The sequence below is a fragment of the Montipora capricornis genome, chromosome 13 (genome assembly GCF_036669925.1).
Source record: "Montipora capricornis isolate CH-2021 chromosome 13, ASM3666992v2, whole genome shotgun sequence".
NCBI lineage: Eukaryota > Metazoa > Cnidaria > Anthozoa > Scleractinia > Acroporidae > Montipora > Montipora capricornis.
In genome coordinates, this window is record NC_090895.1 from 33,054,570 (window position 1) to 33,079,569 (window position 25,000).

The following is a 25,000-nucleotide window of genomic DNA, read 5'->3' on the forward strand; positions in this document are numbered from 1 at the left end:
GAGCATTTGTCCTGTCTGATTACAGTCATCATCAATTGCCTGAAAAGACAAATCATCTTGAGATAAAAATAAGTCCACCTGGGAGGCCAAATTAGCAAACAGAAAAAAAAGGTGATTTACACTTTCCTTCCTAACAGCGGTACTTACAGATTTAAAGACGTTCACACCCATTGCTACTGCGCATTTTTTCGCGCATGTCATGCACACGTCATGCATCACAGACCACGAAGGTAAACATGATGCTAAAGGCGCAAACATTTCCACAAGACCGGGAATGTGAAAGCGTGTGGCATCATGGGATAGCTGTGGACCCAGTGACAGTGCAAATATACCATCGCTTTGAGAACTTCACAGCAATTTTACTCATTTGAATGCTCCGTGACCCCTATTTTTCTTATCGTAGATCACTTCCTTTTCTGATTTTGTCCATTTTAACAAAAAACAAAAAAAAATCTGTGCATGAGAAGTTACAAATATTTCACCTTTTATGCTCTCGTGCAACCAAAGTTTTCTTTCTTAGACAAATATCTATCGTTTTTCAAGGTCTATTTCACCTCAGAAAAAGACATCAACTGCAAAGGTTAATTTAGTTATGTTGAATTGAGTATGTTTACCTGATCTTAATTTTCACGAATGTAGCTTTTTTATTGCTGACAGTTGTAAGCTACAATCGTCTTAAAATAATGCAGTCTTCTAAGAGTGCACCTCACAAAAACGAAAACGAGCACGGTGACCCCCCCATTTTTTTTGCCTTTTTGGCAAAAGTAGATCATTACCTTTCTGCATGGCAAGTTTAAAAAAAATCTGTCTGTGGGAACATTTTGGGCGCGAACGTCCTTAACTGTCTTGCGCTAGACAATTTTACTTGTTAAAGGGAAACTCCTTTGGGGCCAAAGAGCTAACAACAGCTTCATATAATTACACAAAACCCCTAACCCCTGTCCCCTTTAACCCTTTAACCCTTCCCCCCTAAAAGGCCCTCTCCATTACCATTACAATCAAAATTAATGTTTTCAATTGGCAACAATATAATATTTTTCAGATTTAGATACCTGTTTCCCAAGTATAATAAGATTAGGATTCTCTATTTCGGTTATTTTCTGAAACAGTTTAGCTACTGCTAGTGGTTGAAGTCCTTCATATTCTTTATCACTGAGAACAACATGGATGCCACGATCTATCCCCATGGCAAGGGCTGTGCGAAGGGTTTCCTGTAAAATAAATAAACCAGTGAGTAAGGATTTCTGTCCTTGTATTAGAGCTCAGTTGGAATAGACAACTTCCCCTAAGAATCACTACAGGGAAACAAGTCCCTTTCGCAAGAAAAGAAAGCACTCAAAAAGCAAAGTACCGGTAGTCAGGTTGCTGAAGGGGGTAGTTTTTAAAGAAACTGTGGTGCTGTGTTGGTGGGGAAATAGTATACAAAAATTTGGTTTTATCAACGGAGTTGATAATGTAAATTGGCCACCGTACAGAGATTCTAAAAGCTGACGTTTCGAGCGTTAGCCCTTCATCAGACAAACGGCTAACACTCGCAGGGCTAACGCTCGAAACATCAGCTTTTAGAATCTCTGTACGGTGGCCAATACACATTATCACCTCCATTGATAAAACCAAATTTTTGTATAATCAGGTTACTGACTTCAATCTTCAGAAAAAAATTCTGCAACATTTTATTCTAGTGAAGGCCCACTCAGTCAATGCCTTGTTGTTCCCTCTTCCACTTGAATCCCTGCTGCCACTGACAATGGTGTTCTTAACCCTCTCACCCCTGAACCGGCCTAAACCTGCCATACTTAGTATTTTACTCTGTCTAACGCCAGACAATTTTACTTGTCAGTGGGGAACCCCCAGGAGTCAATGGGTTAAGGTTACAGCCGACTTAATTGTATTGATGTAAAGTTCATATTGAATGTAGAGGAAGTGAGCAAAAGGGTGGCCAGGGTGGGGTGGAGTGGGGGTCAGGGTGGCTTGGTGGATATCTATCGGGCCTCCCACCACTGCGAAGGCACGAAGAACATTTCATACAATATGAAAAGTTCCATATCAGCAAGGTGTATCAGTGACCTTTGACAAGTATTCCAAGTTAAAATTTGCACTTAACAAAGAATAAGAGTGTGATAGCATCACCCTATCACATTTGCCATTGCAGTCACAATCCAACAATGCACACTATGGGTCATGGAAACTCTTTATTGGCATGGTCTTGTATTGCAACACCTTTGATTTTTAATGAATAACATGCCAGAACACAAGGCATAAGAAATAATATTAAAACTTGCAGTCAACCAAGCTGCTTTAAAAGACTGTGTGTTCACTCTAGTATTTCAACAGAGAATCAATAAAAATAATATTAATAGTGTGAATGAAATAAAGTCAATAATACAGGACTCAGAAAGATAAGGATTCAAAATAAGTTCTCAATTCAGGATTTGCTCTGGTGCAACATTTCCAACAATCTTCACAGCAAACCTATGGAATAAAATACAGTACTGGTCAAACGTAACTTGGTGGTCTCTCGAAACTTGATAATGAAAACTCTAACCTCCATTCTTGACTCTTGAAAACTTCAAGAATTGAGGCTTGAGTCAAGTTTCAAGAGGTCTGAGGTCTTTCAAGAAATTATCACGGCCTTTTGATATGTTGCAGGTCATTTTGTTCCTTAGGTTAATTTGCAACCAAACTAGGTCATTTTGTTTCAACCTAGGTCATTTTATTTTAAGCTAGGTTGAAATTGATAGCAGGAAACATCAGCAAAAACCCATTAATTATTAGTAAGTACATGTAATATATTGGTTAGTAAATTGGTCCTAGAGGAAAGGGGATGAGCTTAGTGCAGCTTAGATTTTCATGAGTATTTTATAAAACTCCAATGGTTGTTAAGTCACAATTTTTGCTTTCGTTGCACTGGAGACTCAGATTGTTTTTCATTCTTCTTCAGATAAATTTAGCCTATGGACCCTTTAACTTCTTCACAAAGTTCCATCTTCGGCCTTTTAACTGTGTATGAACTGAAATTTTTCCAAGTCTCACTTTATGTCATTTACGCATGTGCGAAATGGTAGTTGTCGTGAAGGCTTGGAAATAGCTTAAACTCATTGGTAGAAAAAACATCTAGACGCTTTCAGTTGCTGATTCAATGGCTTAGCGGTTAATACAGAGGAGACGTAATCTCACATGTCCTATGGTGCGAGAGTTCGTATCCTTGGAGCGGCAGGGAATGTTGTGAAAGTTCAAGGTAAGAGACACATTCCGTTGGTAGTAAGCAAGGACAGTACAGGGGAAGGCGAGGGAAAGACAGTAAGTGGACGAAAAACGGGAAGATGCTTTCTTTTTTATTCCCCCTAAAAATCCAGGCCCCATTTTTTTAAATAACATCCCCAAAAAAAAGGGAAACCCTTTTTTAGACAGTTCATAATAACCTAGGTTGGAACAAAATAACCTAGTTCAAAATATTTTGACCTAGCTTGAAATCATTTTGACCTAAAGTACATTTCAAACTACAACAGATACATTCTCAGGAATGGAAATAATGGCCGGTGATCTGTAATTACTAATCAAATTTGCCAGCCAAATATGAAATAAAATAATAAAATTTCACAAGAATCAAATCAAATATTATCTGGACATACTAACACCTTGGACAAAGCTTTCATGGGTGTTGTGGCTCTTAAAAGAGCCGTTGTAAATGGAAAAATGTGCAGTCAATAATATCTCAAATTCATCCAGTTTCACCAGCATGTTCATGGTATTTGCCTCCAATGAAAGATAGCAGTCGAAGACAGCCGAAAGATCTTAGGACCCATTGGCCAGCAAACTTTCTAATGTTTGTAGTAGCTGAGTTTCCATTTCCTTCAGGTTTTGTAGTATATGGAGACATTCATTGTTGATAAAGTCCTTGACATTATCCATAATGGTAATGGCGGTGTCTTCGAACAACTCTGGCATACATGACTAAAACCGCTGTATTCCTTGTACTGCAGATACTCAATCAGTAGAGGGGGTTTCAAAATTGACATTTGAGGTTGTGGAAAAGGCCATTTCCGAGTTCATGTCTGGCTTTTCTTCAAAGTGAGTTTAAGTGCGAAGTTCTTGTGATGGTAATTAGCTCTACTTTAAATATGAATGAAAACTAATTTTCAATTAACAAAAACTTTGCATTTGGACTAGCCTTGAAGAGGAGGCAGGCATGAACTCGGAAATGGCCTATTCAAAACTTTTGTGGCGATTTAACAAAATATATATATAATAATTATCAATATAACAATAACTGGTGGTTGGGGGAGAGGGTGGTTGTCGGTGGATTAGGGGGACTGGGCAGGAACCAATGCTGAGCCCCCTCCCCCCTCCCCCCCAAGCCAGGGAGGAGGGAGGAAGTCATGATCATTTACACCCAAGCAAAATCAGCCAATCTGTTTTCCTTATTTCCATCCATATTTCTCTACACAATTTTGGGCAAACTTTAAACTCAGTCCTTGAATTTTCTGTTCTTGACTCTCCAAACTCGAAACTCTGTCCTCTATTCTCGAAATCGTCAAGAATCCAGGATCGAGTTTCCAGTTGAGACTTTCAAGTTACAATTGACCAGTACTGTACCTTAAATTTATATCAAGATGTGATCTTTGCACCTAATGTATTTTACCCCTGCACTATTTAATGATTTCAATATTTGTATAACATCTTTGGCCAATTCACAAACTGCCCCTCTTCCTTCCTTAACCACAAAGACATCCAGTTAAACATTCTACTCCAATACCAGATTATGTTACTTTTCAATGGGAGACAACTCAAGGCAAAGTAAAAGATCATTAATTTATTACCTCACTTTTTGCTGGGCCACAGCTGACAGCAACAATCTCTGAGGCTATGCCTTTTTCTTTAAGCCTCACAGCCTACAATTTAAAAACACAAGAAAAGACAAAACAAACACTTCCTTCTTCTTTTGGTATCAGATGCTAGAGAGACACCATCAAATTATTATCTGTGAGATGAGTATTTCGGTTCAAAGATAGTATTTTAGACAGGTCTAAAATACTATGTCCTTTGTGTCCACTTTGCGAAGTAAAAACCATGCAACCATGCCCCATATCAACAATATCATGGGGCTACTGTGGATACCATCTTGGGACTGCCCTGTTATTTCCAGGGAGCAGTGTTGGCACAATGGTGAGAGCACTTCTCAATGTGATGGTTCAAATTGTTTAATATTCATTATTGTTTAATACTCATTATCACTTGTAATAGTTGACACTAAGAGCCTGCCCCTAGATATAGTAGGGGTGGCAAATGGTACCGCGAAAAACATGGGTCTCGCAAAAATTTGGCAGGATCTCGAAATCTCAAAAGAGTTTTTGATAAGTCTCGAAGTCTCGTCTTTGCATGGTTTGTTTTTACTTTTTTTGAGTCTCAAAACTTTTTACCACAGAGTCTTGGGCTCGGACTAGGATCTCGGCATCTCGGCGAGTCTTGGATTTTACCATTTGCCACCCCTTGTAGTTGTACACAGAATTCATTGTGTCCAGGGCACAGGTAGAGGAATGGCCATTTTCAAACGGAGAAGCAGCCTTAACCCTTTGACACCTAGACCAGCCATACTTGGTATTTTACTCTGTCTAATACCAGATGATTTTACTCCTCAATGGGTTAAGAAAAGGCAATATATTGCTATTGAAATGGTGGGAGAACAAATCAGTACTGAATATGAAAAAGGCATTGCCTAGTTTTGTGTCCTTGGAAATATCACGAGTAGATGGTTTTGACTGTGGCGGACACGGTGGTGTACCAGTTGAAACAGAAACTAAACAAGATGCAAGCTAATATTCATTATCATAATCTGAAACAAAGGAAAATCAACGTTGAACTGGTTTAACATACTTTGAACCAGGAAAAAAATTGATCCACAACATCTTTGTGGCAAACGGATGACTGCTTCTGCCAACATCTCCATGATGTTGAAAAAAAATGACAGAGATTAATCAAATCCTGCTGCATGCCATTTCAACCTCCCGACTCACTCCACCAATAACATTTTGAGGCATGTTAACGCCAGGCAATTTCACTTGGAAATGGGGTTTTCCTTTCAATATACCAGTTCCCTAATGCCATCAGTAGTCTCTACTCTTGCCACCAGTCTACTCGCCACTAAATGTTGTTTGTTCGTGAAGCGTGACAGTTGTCTGAGCTTGAGAACATAGTAGTGGCGAGTTGGTTGGTGACGTATCTCCCTGGTTACGAAATTATCCTGAAAATATTGGAACGAGGCCTACAGTCAAATCAACCTGATTAGTTGATGGACGAGGCCGATTACGTTTTAATTTAAACGCTCTTGAACTCAAGCAAACAACTAAAAGCTATTTTAAAATTAAAGGACTTTTTAATACCAACCTCTTCTACAGCTATTTCATCAAAAGGGTTCATGCTATGTTTGACTCCGTCTGTTACCACTCCGGTTTTATCCGGTTTAACGCGAATCTGCGGAGTGAAATTCAAAATCTGACTACCTCTTTCAATTTATTTATCATAACATAGTTTTCAATGACTTGTATCTAACCTTCACGGCATAATCGATAACCCGTTTTACGCCAACAAGAACCCTCCAGGACGCCATCTTGGATTCCGAAAGGAAAGGGGGATATGGTGCGCATAATCATTGAAAATACCGCTGAAACAAAATGAAACTGCGAACCAAAATGAAGCCTTGACAACAAGTTTTAATCGTGTCCATATCGCGGCATATCGCAAAGATGCCACCAAAAAAGAAAAAGGGGAAGGGAAAGAAAAAGAAGAAGAAGGATGGTATGTTTCATTTGCGAGAGCTTGCCTCAGTTGGCTGTAAATATCAGTTTTTGTCATTTATTTTTAACCTGTGCTCAAGACTGCATTGATGTCAACTTTGTCTTTCGCAGAAAAAACTGAATTGACGATCGAAGATAAGTACAAGAAAACTATGCAAGAAATAGAAGTCCTTAAAGATGAACTTGGTAATGAAGTGTTTCCAAAATCCTGACAGTATTTATCTCCCAGTTTTCCCCCCACCCCCCACCTATCTCAAAAACCAATCATGGCTCTGATTGTGTTGATATTTTTTGACAGCTTCTAGAACTGAAATTGCTCGAAGATCGAAAGACACTGCAGACCGCATGAAGGAGAGAATGAAGGAAGCCAAAGAAGAGGTTGAGTCAGAACAGCAAAATAAACTGGACATTTCTTCTGGTAGACAAGAACAAGTTTCATGAATAAAATAAATTAGTGTATAAAGTTCAGTTATAATAATAGATGAAAGGGAGAAGTGATCCTTACATTTATCAGGACGATTTAAGCAACAATTGTCTCTTCTATACACCTGAATGATTCAGGCGGCTTCCAGTTGACCAAATTTCTTTTTTCTTGTTGTCATCATCATCATCAGATTTTTACGGTTTTTTTTTCACATCCTTTTTTGTTTCTGGTATTTAGTTTCTCCCACCCAGGCCATCAATTAGGAGGCAGTGTGGCCCAGTGGTTAGGGCGCTTGCCTTGAGATCCGGAGATCCCGGGTTCAAGACCCGCTCTGACCACTTGTTCAATTTGATCCTGGTAGTCCCTGGTTCAACTTCCCAGCTGCACTTGTAAATAGCCAACTGGTTTGCCTCTGGCCAGTTGGGATTCTTAACAGTTGTTCTGTTCTGTGGTTTCGTTGGTTGCGTTTCATTGGCCCTGAAAAGCCCCTATGGGGAGTGGTCAATTAAGTATGTATTGTATTGTATTGTATCAATGAACTCTCTGTCCCAAGCCAATGCTTTGATCCCAACAAAAGAGTTGAAATAAATTGCCTGAATTGCTAAAAGAGCTTCCCACTCTTGCATGGTGTACTGTACATATTGCACATTTTAGTGGATTTACATGCTTTGTCCACCTTTGCAGATCTTACTCGTCAATACAAAACAATGCAGTCAGAAATGGCCCTTAGAATTCATATGCTGGAACAAACAGTCAATAAGCTCCGAGAGCAGCTGGGTGAGTTAATTTACATTCTGTTTTGGACATATTATTTTTACAAAAATGCCAAACTCTGTAGAGTTACCCAGTCCTGACAAGTTGGAAGACAAGAAAAAGGGAAATGCACAGTATCCCACTCTGTGTCATGTTGGTGGTCCAAACCAATTTCCTCGTAATTATTCGTAAACCCATGGTGGGAAGTACCATACACGCTCCAATAAGCGCCCTGGGGGCTTATTCAATCCCGAGGGGGGCTTTTTGTGAACTTGAGGCTATGGGGGAGGAGGGGGGGGGGGGGGCATTTAAGGTAGGTGTTGTAAAGAGGCTCTGTCCTAACAGTAACATCATGATCATCTCTACCAATGATTCTTATTCTTGACTAGCGATGACAGAGGAAGAACTGAAAAGGACCAGAAAGGAACGTGATGACATTCGCAGAAAAAAGGATGAAATCATCGCAGAGCTTCAGTTTAAAATCGATAACATGGAATCAGCATATGAAAGTGTTCTTCATGTATGTATGACTTCCAATATAAAGTCCTGTTGTCACTGGTAAACGTCCTCCTAACATCATTTTGATTCAAAAGATTCGCACCCTCTCTCCAAAGAATGCACTTTAGTTTCTGACCTCTTATAAATACTTAGAACTTTAATCCAATTTGACCCCTGAGAGTGACACTTACCGGTAATAAATTTTACTCTGTCTAACGCCAGACAATTTTACTCGTCAATGGGAGGCATCATAGGGTGTTTGAGGTGTGAATGTGTTAAGTGGCTAAGTTGTGGCATAACTGTATTATGTCTGTTCTTAACTTTGCCTAATCTGAAGAGCCTGTTACAGCTACTCAATAACTCAAACACAACACCAATCACTTTCATTTCAATAAAAAATGCATGTTTTTGTTTTGCCTTTCTTTGCAATTTACTACCCCCACCCCCCAAAAAAAGGCAAGGCCATGGATGTTAGCCTCCCACTCAGACGTTCTTGGGGCTTCGTCACGCATTCCTCCCAACTAATGTCTGCTGAAACGAAAAACCTCTTATGGACCAATAAGAGGCCGCCTTCCAGTTTTGGGTAAACTAGTGTCTTGTATGGCATTCTTTCGCAGCATTTTATTGCCTATGCTGATTGGTTTCTTTAAATAGTGGGCAAACAGCCATTGCACAGAAGTGGTTTTTCGTTCCAGGAGATGTTAGTGGGGTGGAACTCATGACGAAGCCCTAAGAACGTCTGCATGGGAAGCTACATGGATGTTTGCATTTGATCTTTTTCATTTAACAATTGTCTGCAATGTAAAGTATGTATGTGAATCTTAAATATTTAAGTGCCCAGTCTTAAACCGCCCGGGCACTACTTGGCGACACTGTAAATTGATATCAATTTGTATACGGTAGGTCAAATCGAATTGAAGGTTGGTTTTTGAGGAGAGGGGAAAACCAGAGTAGCAGAGAAAGACCTCTCAGAGCAGAGTTGATAACCAACAAACTCAACCCACATGATGCAGATTCTGGGAATTGAACGTGGGCCACATTGATGGGAACCAAGTGCTCTTGCCACTGTGCCAGCCCTACTCCTCACTTTTTTTTTCTTTTCTTGGCAGGATGCCTTTGACAGAATGGCAGAAAAAGTCAAAGAGGCCAAGTCAAGATGGGAGACGGAGTCATCTGAGATACAAGAGAGAAACAAACAGCTTCTGTTGGAGTTTGGCTTAAATCCTCTGGAAATCTAGAAGGCCATGGAATCCCCCATCCTGTTCGACAAAAGAACTTTGAAACGATTTTCTGCAAACTGGCCGCGCAAAAGTTGGGGTGTGGCCAGTTCACAGAAAATCGTTTCGAAGCTCATCAGTCGAACAGGAATGTTTGCTATGCAGGCTGATTACATAATCCCTCTACACTTCCCATACCTCATTCAGTTGTACAAAATAGTATCATAGCGTCTAAACAAAAACACTTAAGGGTGTCATAAGGAGAAATGACACGTCTTGTTTAAATTTTCTTCTGATTAGTTCATAATAATATAATAATAGTTCATGAGGCACCCAGGCAATCAAATAGCCATATCAAGGTTACCTGATGGCTTATTATTGGAAATTAATGCTCCATAAAATAAACATGAATCTTTAAAATTCGCGTTAATATCAGGCTTTCATTATTTTAACCCTAATTTGGAAACCTTTCCAGACAGTCATGACACCTACAAAACAATAAAATAAGGTACAAGCTTTCTTTCTTTCCATTAACCCCTACATTAATTAGAATTTTGAGGGCTCAGTTTGCTAGGGTGTCGTATTGTGCAATTCAGCAAGAAAAAGAAGTCTTGATCAAACAGCCTTTGGGTTATCTTTTATTTAAATGGGCGAAATACAATAAAGTAGGGTAACAAGCTAACGAGAGACTGTTTAGTGGCGCAAAGGTATGTAATACTCAACAAAAATCCTTCACACTTTTTCAAACAAAATATGCCCTAGCTTCTTTCCAAGATAACTACAATCATGAACACATTAGGTGGGACAGACATGCTCCTTGAACAGAATTTCTCGCTTGACCTTATATCTAGGACTAATTTAACAATAACTCTTTTTCCCCTCCCCCCCCTGCCCCCGTCCCATTCAATGTTGTGTGGAGTCTACTTCAATCAGGAGTCATGCTTTGTAGGAAATCTGACATTTCAGCCCAACATTGAATGGAGGGAGAGGGGTGTCAAAGTCCCAAACCATGAAATTGCTTCATTTGAATGCAAGTGTCCCAAATGAATTTGTCACTGATTGCAGCTAACAGTCTGAGAAATTGCATGTGTAAATGTGTGTAATTCCTACTTTTGCACCGTAATAAAATGGAAACAAAAAGGGCAGTAACACTTGATTCTTTGTTTTGTCACACACTCATTGACATGTACATGTCATACACCATCATGTGATTCAAGTTTATTACAGGTTTGTGGGTGATGCTACCACTAGAGCATGCTACCACTAGAGCTGGTATTAGTACTACCTTCATACTGGCTAAACAAGGATCACAAAAGTAACTCTATAAGTTCTTTAAGAATTTGGATCTTTGATTTGCACATTACAAATTACAAGTGCGCTGCAATTAACAACAGTTTTGGATGTCATCAGATCCAAATGTTTGTACCACTAACATGACAACACCGTATCAATAATTGATTATTAATGACATGACACTGTTAATGACATGATAATATTACAAATAAACTTTTGGTCCCTTGGTTGCAGGTTAAACAGTTGCAACATCATTTTATACTAAAAAGTAATGCGTTCTGTATGTGTTGCAATGTTTGTATTAATTTTTTTAAATAACAGTAAACATTCTGGTGAAAATATTCACTCTACAAAATTAATACAGGTCACAATGCAATATACACTATATACAACATTGCAAAGCACCAGTATTAGTCATCAAAGCTCATAGTCTGCATGCTTCCACTATTGAGAGTCATTTGCTCCGTAGCAGCTGTCACGTCTCCCATGTTTTCATTGTTACCACCATCCTGCCGCAACTCATTTGATAACTGATTGTCTTTTGCCAGTTGATGAAAATGCTGTTGTACAGATATAAGCAGTTAGTGAGAAAACACTCTAATCACATTGATCTCTTATCAGCCAATCCTAATGTTAAGCCCGCCGCACACGGTGAGGAAAGAGCTGAGCAGAGTGCCTCTCAAGGCGGTTTGCTCAGCCGTTTCCTCACATGTGCGGGGAAATTTTAGTGAGAAATTCGCCTCCTGAGGCCATGAGGATAAAATCAAACATGTTTGATATTTTAGGCCTCATGAGGCAAATTCCTCACTGTGTGTGGCTACCCTGAGAATCAAGCTGACCTTGGTCAATCAAGCATCCAATACAATACATGGCATTCTCACATTGGCATTGGAGTTTCTTCCTCCGATCCCATCTTGAACCACTGAAGTCACGTGAGAATTCCATGTATTTTATTGGATGCTTGATTGACTGAGCTCAGCTCGATTCTCACGATGGCTGCACACAGTGAGGAATTTGCCTTGCAAGGCCAAAAATATCAAACATGTTTCATTTTATCCTCGTGGCCTCGCGAGGCAAATCTCTTGAGCACCAAAATTTCCCTGCACACGTGAAGAAACGGCTGAGCAAACCGCCTAGCGAGGCAGTCTGCTCAGTTCTTTCCTCATCGTGTGCGGTGGGCTTTAGGAATATATTTCTCTTGTCAAGTACTGAGCACAATTCAGATATTGTTTGTTGTACATTACACTTAAATTCTCCAAACACAAGATTTTGCTTGCAGACATTGAAACTAAATAACTAGAGACTTTTCACATAAAAAAGCCTTACGTTTGACATTTTCTGTATTATGACTAAGATAAACATTTCAAGATAAATTATCTCTATTGCACATATTATTTTACAATCCCCTTTACCCATTCCGGGAACTTTACAACTTCATTGATTCTTCTTTTTCGTCTTCTTCTTTTCGTCTATCATTCAGTTGATCAGATTAAAATTAATACAATGACTTCAAAGCAAATGACCATACCTGTGAATTTTTAAACTCTGAAAACAGAGTAAACAGCACATGAAGGGCGTGAATTCTGTTGTTATGCACTGGGATGTCAAGGATTCCTAGCAACAAAATACACAAACATTACTCTCTACCTGAGCCATGTATCATTATGATTTTGTTTATAATAAGCTCTTCTCCGACTACTAGGGCTATGAGAAACCAAAAAAATATGATTAATCAATGAAAACGTCCTTATAACCCTTTTTTGGGCAAGCTAAAATTTATGACACCTTCTTTACAACAATAATTGTCATATCATAGATAGTATGTGTTGCTGTGATTAGTGAATTTACTGGGCCATTAATTCTACATTGTGGTCCCTAAATATAGAAAATTATTGTTATTGTATGTTAACGCTCCTTGTTTTTATCCCATTCATAAATTACTTGACTTCAATAATTTTATTTGTGGCCCAAGTGTGAATAAATAATCTGCTCTAGAAAAAATGCTGGTTAAAACTGTAACTTATGGTTAGCAGGAGGTATTAATGAAAAGTAACACCGTAACTTACCACAGACCAAGTCAACATATTGACTTAACTCTACATCCAGATCAGCAGTGGGAAGGCCAACCTACAAAACAGTTAGTTTTGTTAATTTTCTTGTCCCAGAAAAAGTGCACTAAAGCAACCTAGTAATACCTGATTTAATAGCTCTTCAAATTCTGCAGGCCATTCCTGCATAAGAGGCTCAATATCTGGCATATTCCGTTGGTAGTGCACTGTAGGTGCCGGTTTCTGACGATGAAGTTCTCTACAAATAGACATTAAAAGTAATGCACAACTTAGACAGTCAAGTTTTAAGAAGGCTAAAAAAAATCCTTGCATAAACAGGACAAGCTGGGACTTTTTACGAGAGTCTCTTAACAACAACTACTTGGTTGTTTCTGCGCTGATCTAATGGATTCATACCTTCATTTGTAATACATGACTTTCATTTGCCATGTTATCCTGCAGTTCTTAAATTACTTGAGTTCACTCTTAATTGCTTCTAACTTAAAGCAGCTCATACATGTAGAATAGTATTTCTCACAACAACTATTCTTCATTTGAATGAAAGAGAAGTCACCCTCGGACTTGGCTGGACAATATTTAAGGACGGTGCCTACTAATTAAAGATATTTTTGCCCCGGTTTATGATTATGCAGGAAATGTAGATCTTAACAAGTGTTATTGAAATCCAAAAAGAAAATTGGGGGTAACCACGCATTTTTCAAAGGTAATTCATGAATAATATTTGTAAAAAGCTTAAGTATTTCTGAAAAATGCATGGTTACCCCCAATTTTCTTTTTGGATACCAAGAGTAATTACTAAGATCTACTTTCTCCTGATAGTTTTAAACTGCGCAAAAATATCCCTGTATTAGTAAGCATCGGCGATAGGAAAGGGCAACCCTAAAACCTGGAATCCGGAATCTGGAATCACAGGTCATTGTTTTACCAATTATGAACAAACAAGTAGGTACTTATTTTCAATAATCAAGCAATAACCTGAGCCTGAATTTCCTAGGCTCTCCCTTTGTACTGCTTATAATAAGTAACTTTTTTTTTTAAACTGCCATGTTCTAAAAAATAACAACAATAACATGCTTCCGACTTTCCACTGTTCAAATACCATAGAGTTCCAATAGTACCGACTCTCATTACTTTCAGAATTAGCAACCTTTGGGGGTCACTACTTTCGGGGGGTCGTTACTTTCGGGGAACACAAATCGTTTACAAATAGCGAGCCTTTTTTTTTCCTAAATAAAAAAAAGAACATAAAATTTAAAAAAGAACAACATTTTATTTGCATTCCATGTGTACAGATTGTGTTTCATAAAAAGAAGATAATAATGATAGCAAAAATTTGAAGGAACGTTCCTGTTGCTAATACGAAATTATACCGGTTTACGGTAGTTCTTTCATCGCTACATCAGTGAACTGATGTCAAGGACGAATAGTGGCATAAAGCTTCCCCTGGTTGTAAATTAAACTGCATATTATTGTACATTAAAATTTTGACTATTGATTGACAGCAGACCATTTAAAAAACTTGGTCTTGCTACTTTCGGGGGGCGGGGGGGGGGGGGGGAAGGTCGCTACTTTCAGGGGGTCATCACTATCGGAACTTTACGGTATATGTCTTTCACATAATTATACAATTTGTAGTCTATTCAAAGAATATCAAGGGTGTTGCAAAACCTAATTACAACATTAATTAAGGCAGCAGTGAGGCCCAGAAAGAACAATGAATCAATCAGATTTTAATGCAACTGTTATAGGCAGAGGAAATTCAAAACATACAATGCTGTTTCATCTTGGTTTTGCTTCTCATTGGTTGAAAAAGTAAAAAGACAGTGGCATCAACATTTTAAGCAGCCACAAATCATAGCAGTGACAACAGTGAGCATAATTCACTTGGAAACTTCTCCAGCTAGTAAATCAAAGTTCAAATCAAAAGAAATTCACATTTATAGCAAATTCTTTTGTGCTCCCCACCTGATGCTATCGATCCAGTTATCCACAGCCTTGGGGTTCTTTTCTGGTTCTTCAATGCTTCTCACTGTCTATAAAATCCGACAGAAGATAAAAATCACTTTATATTGGCTCTTTTCCTCAAGTTGAAGCTATTTCAAAGTTTCTGTCCTCTTTCCATTGACCCATTGACCCATTTCCCACAGAACTATAACTCCACTTCCAGGACCATTCATACACACCCATACTGATATGCACTATTTCAGTTAGCTTGCGAACGCAGACGCATTTCTGGCGGTCGTTGGAAATACGTCTGCATTCCCAGGCTATATTTCAGTTGACACAAAAAAAAAAAACTTCTGGCATCATTACCACATTACAAAAGTACATTAATATTCTTTAGTAGAATAAATCACATTAGGTGATTAAGAAAAAATTCTCTGCACTGATTGGTTGCACTTGAGGTAATTATTCTGTGATAAATCACCTTTAGAAATGTTTTTTTTAAAATGGCCGCAAGCTGTTTTGTTGAGGTGACAGCGACAAAGAAATTAATTCATTTAAAGAAAATGCATATTTTAAAAATAAGTGCCTACCAGTATGTAATATTATACTAAAAAATTATTATTCACCTCACCTTCGGCAAATAATAAATTGTTAAATAGACTAAAGAGCGCAAGTTGTTGAAAGACTCACCATCGCTTTCAGGTTTGTCTGCTTTGAAATGGTTCTTAGTTGCAGGTCCAGAACTAGAAAGAAATTTAGTGCCATTAATAGGCAGGGGCTTCAATAACCACTAACAGCTGAGGAGAAGTATTGGCTACTTCAGTCAGAAGTCAGCCACTTTCTTTGGCCTTGAATATCGTTAGTTTGTTGTTGTGAACTCACTCGGCTGACTGCCTTGTGAGTCCACAACATTTTGACCACTGTGATGACAAATATTGTTGTTGATGAGAGTAAAGACAACGCTGAACTATTTTCGATTTGTTAAGTTTACTGAAACCCTTGAATACAACTGGTTGGCTCATTTGGTTGAGCATCTGGCCACTGCAGGAGGTCGCAGGATCAAACCCTTGGCCAGACCAACACTCAGAGTCTTTAAATAACTGATGAGAAAGTGCTGCAAATGGTTAATAAGGACGATAAACCATAGACCCTGTCTCACATCAATTGTGTGGGACATTAAAGAAACCACACACTGTTCAGGAAGAGTAGGGGATGTAGTCCCTGATATGGAGGTCTTTCGCTGATTCTGTTCTGGGGCACTTGTGTAAACTACTAGTTATTCAGTTGAGATCGTAAACTGCATGGCTGCCACTAGCGCTATAAAAGCTGCCTGGCAAAGTCCCCCACAATGTGATGAAAATTGACCCTGAAAGCATCTAGGGGAGCGATTAATTACATATTCATCAAATCATTCCTTCACTCAGGATAGAAGAGCTGCACAATGATATAATCACGTATAAACATTTCCTGCACAGTACTGATAGCAATGACACAACCAGGCCCCAGTTGTTCAAAAGGTGGATAACGCTATCCACCAGATAAATCACTCTCCAATGGATAGCGCGATTGGTTTCACTATTACCTACATGTATCCACGGGATAGTGATTTATCCGGCGGATAGCACTATCCATCGTTTGAACAACTGGGGCCAGACCGTTACTGCAGACTCTAAAAAAAGAAAAAGGTATTTTTGTTTCATTCACCCAGTGGAAAACATCACAAATCATGTGCACTTTACCTGTAGGGTCTGATTGCTTGGCCATTGGTTCATCAAGTACAACCAACCCCAGCGTTTCAGGTTTACCATCTGGGCGTGTCACCTATAAAAAATTGGTCAAAAAACTACAAGGAGCCTGAATTGACAGTGTGGCCTGATAAAAAGAGTAAGGTATTTATTATACATCTACTGTATACACCTCCCACACATCAGATCCCATAATCATTGATAATTACATGAAAATCTTAACGCAGACAACAGTGGATTTATTAAGCACCAAGGCCAGCAGATATTTGGGGAAAGGGGTTGTGAAGAAAACACATTGCTAAAGATGTGCTCAATACAGATCATAACACCACATCATAATCAGTACTTCAAAATGTCACAAAAAAAAAGTGCAAAGAGAAAGCTCGGTTTTACCTTCAGAAAAGCATCAATGTCTCCAACAGCTGGTATGAAATCTGGATTAAATGGCTTTAATTTATGCTCCAACTCGATTGCTTGAGTAGTGTACCTTAATATCATTAAGAGTGCAAAACAAGTTAAAATAATGACATTTCAAAGAGTTATTTTATGGCAGTGTGGTCCACTGGTTAACTAGAGATCCAGACATCCAGGGTTCAAGACCGATTGCGACCACTAGTTTAATTCCTGGTTCAACTTCTTGGCTGCACCTGTAAATAGCCAATTGGTTTGCCTCTGGCCAGCTGGAATTCTTAACAGATGTTGCTCTGTTCTGTTGTTTCACTGATTATATTTCATTGGCCCTGAAAGTCCAAATGGGGATTGGTCAATTAATTAAATTTGTATTTTTTTGGAATAGAGGTTTGTCCCTCACCTACTGATTTCTGAAACTTACTGTATGAATAATTTGTTTATCTTTTTTTATTACAAGCAAATACTGCCTTTGGCTTACACAGTCATCCTGACATTCTTCCTTTCCCTAGCTGCTTAGAACTAGGACAAACTATTTGATACGGGGTAAGTAGAGCATACCTTGTGATGTACTGGAAGAGTTCCTTAATTTCTTGGCTCACGTGTAGATGTTCGTAGTCTGCAGGGTCATATGCTCTGAATAAGAAATAAATATTGTGACAAGAAATACACTAAATACGATTGACAAGTGGCCCAGGTTAAACCATCGTTGTGGTCCCACAACAAAATTTTATCAGCAACAGCATCCTTCACAGTTGCCAAAAAGTACAAGAATGATTTTTCCACTTAAAGTTGCATGCTTTGGGCAATATTACTATTATTCACTAGACAATTTTTCATTTAAAAGCCTCTTTTACCAAAATGAAAAAAGTTAGATTTCCTTGGGCAAGAACACTTTTAGATGAGTAACTCAAAACAGTTACTGTACTCTATCTTGTAATCACAGTTAAGTCCACAGGTTACTATTTATATGAACCAGGGCCACGTTAATAGGCCATTTCTGAGTTCATGTCTTCCTCCTCTTCAAAGCAAGTCTAAGTGCAAAGTTACTGTGATGGTACCAGTAATTAGTTCTACTTTAACAAAAACTTTAACAAAAACTTTAACAAAAACTTTGTACCTAGACTCTCTTTGAAGAGGAGGCAGACATGAAGCCGGAAATGGCTTATTTGAACAGTGTTGGAACCCAGGTAAACAAAAACCTTCTGATTTCAACCGATAAGTTGTCATCAACAACCCCGGGGGGGTACCCCCCCCCCCCCCCACCCGGTCAACAACCCTGTTCAACACCTTCTTAACCCAGACACCACTCAGTGCTCATTACGAGATTATTCAAACTACATTGTTACCCTTCCATAGCAGTTCCATGCACATCATCCTCATCATCATCCTCATCATCAGAACTGTCACTTGCGTCATCTCTGTCATCATCATCCTCATCATGAACATCATCGCTTTTCTGATTTTGCATCTCTTGGCCTGTGGGTCTCCCGGGACGCTCCTTACCTGCTGGTAGTTCTTGTGGCTTTGCATAACTTCCAGGAGCTCCCTAAGGAACACAGCAAACATCAGAAAGTGAGATATTTGTTGAAAACACCTCTTGGGGGAACGGGAGGGAGGCTTGGACCAGTGGCAAGAGCATTTACATAATTTTATAAGAGTCAAGTCTTTGTTTCTCTGCTTAATTCATTGAGAGGTCATTCAGATGTACCTCTAATTTTCTCCTCTCATCATAAAACCAAAATTTCATTTCAACTTATTTTACTTCACTTTGCTTTAAGTTAATTCACACTCTCCTCAAATAGCAGAGAATTACTCTGCTACACAGGTGTATATAAGTTGTACCAAACTTGTGGGGTACACCTAAAGATCACACTGATCACCTTACAAACCTCACGTTTATATCCTCTCCGAAGAGCTTGATTACACTGGCTTTTTGTCTCTTTCTCCTCTCTCTCTCTCTCTCTCAATTTCAAATGTTAATCAATCAATAAATAAAAATCACATAATTTGTTCAAACAATATCCACCACACCATATTCTGCTCACACAAATTAAGCACATGAAGTGATTTCACTTCAGGCTTCTTTTTAGTTATCCTTCGAATGGAACTAAAACCAATCACCAGGAAATTAACCCTGCTTTCTGATCAGGCATAAGTGGATAGGATCAGCCGTTCCATCCTTAGTTTAAGAAGTTGAAATTTTCCAGATGGATACTTGAAACAACATAACATCTGAGAATAATCATAACCAGACTTCTCTGCGAGCAAAACAGGGCTGCAGCTCCTGAAAACAGTAAACATTGGATATAGCTGTTTCCTTGCCTTGGGTTGTTCAACGAAATTAAGCAAAAGCCACCAACATCTTTGCCCAATAGGATACACAGAGGGAACAATGTACCCTGGAAAATCTTGACAGGAAAAAATCCCTTGGTATAGATAAAATTCATCCTTTCTTACTTTCCATCGCAGCCTAAAAAATCATTAGACCTCTAAATAATATAACTCAAGCCATGTTTCCTGACAGTCAAAATAGCAAAGGTCATTCTCGCCTTCAAGCAAGGTTCACAGTTACTCCCTAACATTATTATCATCCAATCTCTGTACTCCCTGCTCTTAGTAAAATCCTGGACAAATGTGTTTATAATCGATTAATGTTCCATATCTCTTTCCATAATATTATCAGCCCCAATATGGTTTTAGGCCTGGAAGTAATACAACTGAGTACTGACTGTCTAGTCAATCTTATTGACGAAATTACAAAGAGTCTTCATTGACAGTGGAGTCTCAACTTGTTGCAACATTTCTCATCAGAAATCTGTTATCTAAACTCTCTCACTACGGGATTAAATGTACTGAAAATCATTGTTTTAAGTCATGTCTACAAAAAAGGAGACAATTAAAGAGTTTTTGTTAATGGTACCTTTTCAGACCTACAAACGGTTAGCACAGGTGTTCCACAAGGATCGATTTTAGGATCACTCCTTTTTCTGATATTTATATAATGACTTTGTTGGAATGACTAACTACTTCTTAGTTTGACTATTTGCTGATGATACTTTCTCAATGTATGTGGTATTAAAAGACCTTGACATGCTAACACAACAAATTAACCTTGAATTGTCCCAAGTGTATTACTGGCTATGTGCAAATAAATTAACCTTAAATCTCTCTAAGAATAAGTATATCATTTTTCAACCTCGAAAGAAATTACCGACAGTACTTCCTCCTTTATGCTTAGCTGGTCACTACTTGGATTACTCTTTCAATGTCAAATATCAAGGACTAATAATTACTTATTGACTGTCGTCTTTCTAGGGCATAATCATATTGAATAGATTTGCTCAAAAATTTGCAAGAATATTAATGTCATGCAAGGATCATGCGATTCCTAGGTACACTAATTAACATGTACTTCTCGTTTATCTATCCCTACTTAACATATGGTTGTACACTGTGGGGGAATATTAAACTATGACAGTCCACTTTAATTTCTGATGCTGTGAAACTACAAAAATAAGGTTGTTTGAATTATAAACGATGTTCCTATCCGTGAACATATTACCCCTCACTACATTAATTAAATGTTGGTCTTTAAAATTTTTTGATATCATTTAATTACATTCAGGTCTTGATTATTCTACTCACAGCTCCTCCACTGAGCTTCTTCAAATTCTACCTTTTCGAATCAATATCTGAAAATTCTGTCCCACAGTAATTGAAGGGCTGGATGCAAAAAGCTGGTAAGTGACAATTTTGGTCGATTTTCAGTTTTACTCAAAACTAGCCCAAATTTTGCAAGTTGACTGGAAATGAACTTAAGAACATTGCCCTGGCATTGTTTTTGTCCGATTTGAGCTTTATTTTCGAGAAATAGGCTATGCAAAAATACTATCGGCTTTGCATTGAAAACAATGGAATCAGCGAAGCGACACTTACCGTTCATTGTTTGATATATAGTACATAACCGCATTAAGTCACTACATCAGTAGCGCAATCGAATAAAGCAAAAGGTAAATGAATTCACAAGGTGATGGTTCGACGCGCTAAGGGAACTTTTTCTTCATTTGCACAGAGCTGTTTTTTTTGTTTTTTTTCTTTCCTTGTTTTTCATGGTGATCTCATCGATCTTCGTGAACTTCAAGTTACATGAGATATGCGTGATGCGCGAAGCTCCAGGCAAAAGTGGTTTAAAGTTGAATTTGTTGAGGTGGCTCATTTGCTCGGCAGTCGTCGTAAATCTTAACGTCCAAGTGGCTCACCTTTATAAGAACATTACCATGGTATTTTTTTAACCGATTTAAGCTTTATTGGTCAACATTTCTGGAAAGACAACCTTCTTTCTATTCAAACTAAACCTGACAAAAAACTTTTAAAGAAAGAAATGTTCACATTATACTTTTCCCAATACTAAATAACCATTCCAAATGTAATTGTTTTGCTCAGACTCATGTACAATATTGCTTTATCTTATGTCTGTGCTGGTACCCTGTGTCTTTTGTTTAAAGTTTATGTTTATTTTGTATTTATTGCCTTCTTTCGTTTCTTTTCCTACGTAATAAAAAACAATCTCCCGTAAAAATAAAAATAAAAACCATTGTAATTTATAACATAGGGCTAGTATTAGTCTCAACTATTTTAGGCCCTTTCTCCCTCTTTGTGTAATATTTGTTTATATTATGTTGCAACAGTTATAGAGATAAAAAAAAAAAACAAAAAAGTAGATAAATAAATAAACATACCCACCTTTGCCTCAACTAAATTATCATGGTCAAACTCATCATCACTCTGATCAGTCATGGAGATGGATTCAACAGCTAAAGAAATAACAACCAACCACACTACATTAGTCAAGAGAGAATGTTCTCTGACTTCCTCTGAATTATCATTTCATAAGACTTAAAATCAAATGCATTCTCTGTGCGGACAAAGTGTGTGCCTAAGTGTAGCTCAGTGGATATATGTGGCTAAGTCAGTGCGTATGAGCGTATGTAAGTGCATATTGTTACAGGGGTCGGAGTGGAAAGTTTGCGAAGGCCAATGTCACGCAATGTGTTGTTTCAAGAATTTCCTAGAACTGTGAATCATCAGTTTCAAAATAGTCTGTGACTCATAAGTTTAAAAATAAGAGTTGCTATTGTAATAGCTGTAAATAGTTAATTTTGGACTCTCTTCGGATCTGTGGTCAGATAAGCGTAGAGAAGCATTGAGTTAATTTATTATTGTAGTGAGAATGTACTAAGAGTAGTCGCTAGCTCGAGTTAAGTTGTCTCCTGTTGTTAGAGTTAAATATTAAATTGTATTTCGTGGTTTGAAAAGTTCATTGTTTTTCAAACCAGTTTAAATTTTTTAAACTGGTTTTATTTTTTCCATAACACTGCAGATTATGCACTTATTTAAAATGGCTAGCATTTCAGGAGGTGTATGACAACTGCAGACTGCCTACAAATAGCACTGGTGACTCTGGTGTCGTATTGCACATTTGTGTATAAATCAAACTTTTGACTGAGAGTAGCCTGGGGTTAATAATAAAATAGTCATTTATAAATTATTCTGAGCAATGGGCATCAATTGACCTTTTTGCAGATACGGCGGCCATTTTGATTTCTATTGTTTCAAATAGCTATTATGGGACGCCCAGGGGGCAAATACATAATAGTGTTGTATAGAGGGGGTGGGTATAAGGGGAGGGGGGATATATGTATGAAGGGTGGGGTAGGATAGAGGTACTGGAGAGGATCAGGGAGGGGTACGTAGAGGGGAGGAAAAGATATCTAGTTTTTTTTTTAGACTCCCTAAAAACCAAGCCCCTGTTTTTCTTTTAAACTACACTCCCAAAAATAGAAAAATCTCTTTTTACACAGTTGATTAAAAAAAAAAAGTTTAAAAAATTTAAACTGGTTTGAATAAGAATGAACCGGTTTAAAAAAAATTCAAACCAAAAACAAAATTAAGCTGAAACACATACAAAAGTAGGCCAAATTTGCATACAGCTATTTTGAGAAAGGTTGTCGGAAAAAGTGCACGCGACAGTCCTGAAAGGTATTGTGGGTGATTTTAAGTGCACTGTTTTTCACAGAAATTTAAAAGAATCGTACGGGAGGCCACTGATATATGTTTGTGAGTGCTGAAGGAAAGTAACAAAAGTAGGTTCGACAGCCACAGTCGTTAGCAACAGTGTATTGATCATATCCCATATTACCTTTCGGGATTGTCGCGTGCACTTTATTCTTGACAAACTTTCTCGAAATAGCTGTATGAGTGTAAGTAATTGCCTATGAATGAAGGTTAGAGCATAAGGAGTGTAACATTTCCATAAAAAAACAATAATAAAAAAAACAATAATAAAATACAAAAAATAAAAATAAAAAAATAAGGAGTGTAAGACTAGTGTAGGTCAGCACACGCCACAATTTTTGTGTTACTGTGTATGGTGTATTGCTATATCATTCAGATTGAATAAATAAGTGGGCCGTATTCTGCAGTACAGCCTGCTGTATGGCTGATAAATTTGGAATTTCACTAAAATATTCTCTAGCAAGTTTTTCATGTCATTTGATTTCTGTTTCATAAACTTGTAAAACTGTTTGAATCTTGCAAGCAACTATTTCAAACAGCCAAAAAGATTTCATTTTTCGGAATCTGACATGGCAATCTTTGTGGCAGTTCAACCTTCCACCTGACTTCAACTAGTTGCCTTTTCCATGGCCACACAGCTGATTACCACAGATATACAAAAAAAAAAACTTCCTACTAACCTCATTTTCTTGGTCTATACAGTGTAAAATTCCAGATTTTTATTAATTTCTATTGATTTATGGCTTGCATGCCTCTGTGATGCTTGGGCCATAAATCAAATAGAAAAACTCAGTCTGTAATTAAACAGTACAGACTCTCAAACTTGGTTCGTAAGAGGTAACTTGATTAGTGCCCCATGTGGGGGCTAACACAATGTTCTTGCCCAACCATCAAGTTACTTACAAGAGATTACATAATCCTGCAATAAAATAATGAGCTTATGTGATGTTTTTGAGCCAAGGACGGCAACTGGAAGTGAGCTGTTTTCCTGCCAAGATTTCCGCACGGGTCCCAACTTCATTATACATACACTCCTTTGTTTCAAGAAAACCATATTGATAACAATAGATGCCCTTTGAGCATCGCAAAACAAATCCATGGATCTCCCGATAAACTTTCTTTGCCAACTGACCACTTTTCCACAAAAGTTTTGGACGAAAGTAGATTGTGTTCTTTGCACCACTCTATGCACCGCTCAGGATCGGTCATAATTCTGGGACAATTTCCAAATGTTTAAATCTCATTTTATGAAAAGGAGCATCAGTGTGAGCGATGTGGGCAAAGAAGTAGGTGGGGGAGGGAGAGAGAAAATAATGAGATACCATTGGGTATATGTATTGTTATAAACAACAATAACACGAAATTCGTGCATAATTATAATAATTATAATATAATATTATAATACAAAATTTATTTATTTATTCTGCATGTATAATGAAGTAGGAACATGTGTGGAAATCATTCCCTTTTAATTTGCTTTCACACAACCACATCTATGTTGCTTAGTATCGTTTCTCTACAAGAGACGATTAGTTTCAAAATTTGGCAGAGCTGACTACTGTCCTGGCCCCAGTTGTTCAAAAGGTGGATAGATCGGTTTTCAATTGAGTGTCGCAAATAATTAGCGAATTACTTTGGTTTTGCATATACTTCACTCAGTGATTGGATCAAAGTTCTCGCGCCACTTTTTCAACCAATCATGGCTCACACGTGCACATTTTCCCGCCTTTTGTGTCGGCTACGTGTAATTACTTTGAGTTTTGATTGGTTTACT

General features: G+C 38.0%; 3 protein-coding genes across 3 annotated transcripts in view; 1 reads left to right on the forward strand and 2 right to left on the reverse strand.

The window, feature by feature from the left end:
* LOC138029027 (electron transfer flavoprotein subunit beta-like) overlaps nucleotides 1-6,629 on the reverse strand; it is an 8,311-nt gene extending 1,682 nt beyond the window's left edge. The window contains exons 1-5 of the mRNA XM_068876697.1: nucleotides 6,551-6,629; nucleotides 6,385-6,471; nucleotides 4,821-4,892; nucleotides 1,053-1,211; nucleotides 1-39 (exon numbers count right to left, since the gene is read on the reverse strand). The exon at nucleotides 1-39 is cut by the window's left edge and continues 24 nt beyond it. Of these exons, the coding sequence (XP_068732798.1) occupies nucleotides 1-39; nucleotides 1,053-1,211; nucleotides 4,821-4,892; nucleotides 6,385-6,471; nucleotides 6,551-6,607 (414 nt within the window). The 5' untranslated portion in view covers nucleotides 6,608-6,629. The remainder of the gene's footprint in view (nucleotides 40-1,052; nucleotides 1,212-4,820; nucleotides 4,893-6,384; nucleotides 6,472-6,550) is intronic.
* A 38-nt stretch (nucleotides 6,630-6,667) lies between these two features.
* LOC138029028 (dynein regulatory complex protein 12-like) lies at nucleotides 6,668-10,831 on the forward strand. Its single transcript, XM_068876699.1, has 6 exons — nucleotides 6,668-6,795; nucleotides 6,906-6,980; nucleotides 7,093-7,212; nucleotides 7,903-7,995; nucleotides 8,361-8,491; nucleotides 9,579-10,831. Exons 1-6 carry the CDS (start codon nucleotides 6,744-6,746, stop codon nucleotides 9,705-9,707), a joined length of 600 nt encoding a protein of 199 aa, XP_068732800.1. The 5' UTR covers nucleotides 6,668-6,743; the 3' UTR covers nucleotides 9,708-10,831.
* LOC138029026 (intraflagellar transport protein 46 homolog) overlaps nucleotides 10,311-25,000 on the reverse strand; it is a 15,514-nt gene continuing 824 nt past the window's right edge. The window contains exons 3-13 of the mRNA XM_068876696.1: nucleotides 21,895-21,965; nucleotides 18,498-18,697; nucleotides 17,710-17,784; nucleotides 17,134-17,227; nucleotides 16,735-16,816; nucleotides 15,686-15,738; nucleotides 15,014-15,081; nucleotides 13,175-13,286; nucleotides 13,046-13,106; nucleotides 12,508-12,593; nucleotides 10,311-11,539 (exon numbers count right to left, since the gene is read on the reverse strand). Of these exons, the coding sequence (XP_068732797.1) occupies nucleotides 11,390-11,539; nucleotides 12,508-12,593; nucleotides 13,046-13,106; nucleotides 13,175-13,286; nucleotides 15,014-15,081; nucleotides 15,686-15,738; nucleotides 16,735-16,816; nucleotides 17,134-17,227; nucleotides 17,710-17,784; nucleotides 18,498-18,697; nucleotides 21,895-21,965 (1,052 nt within the window). The 3' untranslated portion in view covers nucleotides 10,311-11,389. The remainder of the gene's footprint in view (nucleotides 11,540-12,507; nucleotides 12,594-13,045; nucleotides 13,107-13,174; nucleotides 13,287-15,013; nucleotides 15,082-15,685; nucleotides 15,739-16,734; nucleotides 16,817-17,133; nucleotides 17,228-17,709; nucleotides 17,785-18,497; nucleotides 18,698-21,894; nucleotides 21,966-25,000) is intronic.

Coding starts and splice junctions, on each gene's coding strand:
- LOC138029028 (XM_068876699.1), top strand. CDS start 6,744: ATGCCACCAAAAAAGAAAAAGGGGAAGGGAAAGAAAAAGAAGAAGAAG. Junction 6,981..7,092: donor AGTCCTTAAAGATGAACTTG/GTAATGAAGTGT, acceptor ATTTTTTGACAG/CTTCTAGAACTGAAATTGCT. Junction 8,492..9,578: donor CATATGAAAGTGTTCTTCAT/GTATGTATGACT, acceptor TTTTCTTGGCAG/GATGCCTTTGACAGAATGGC.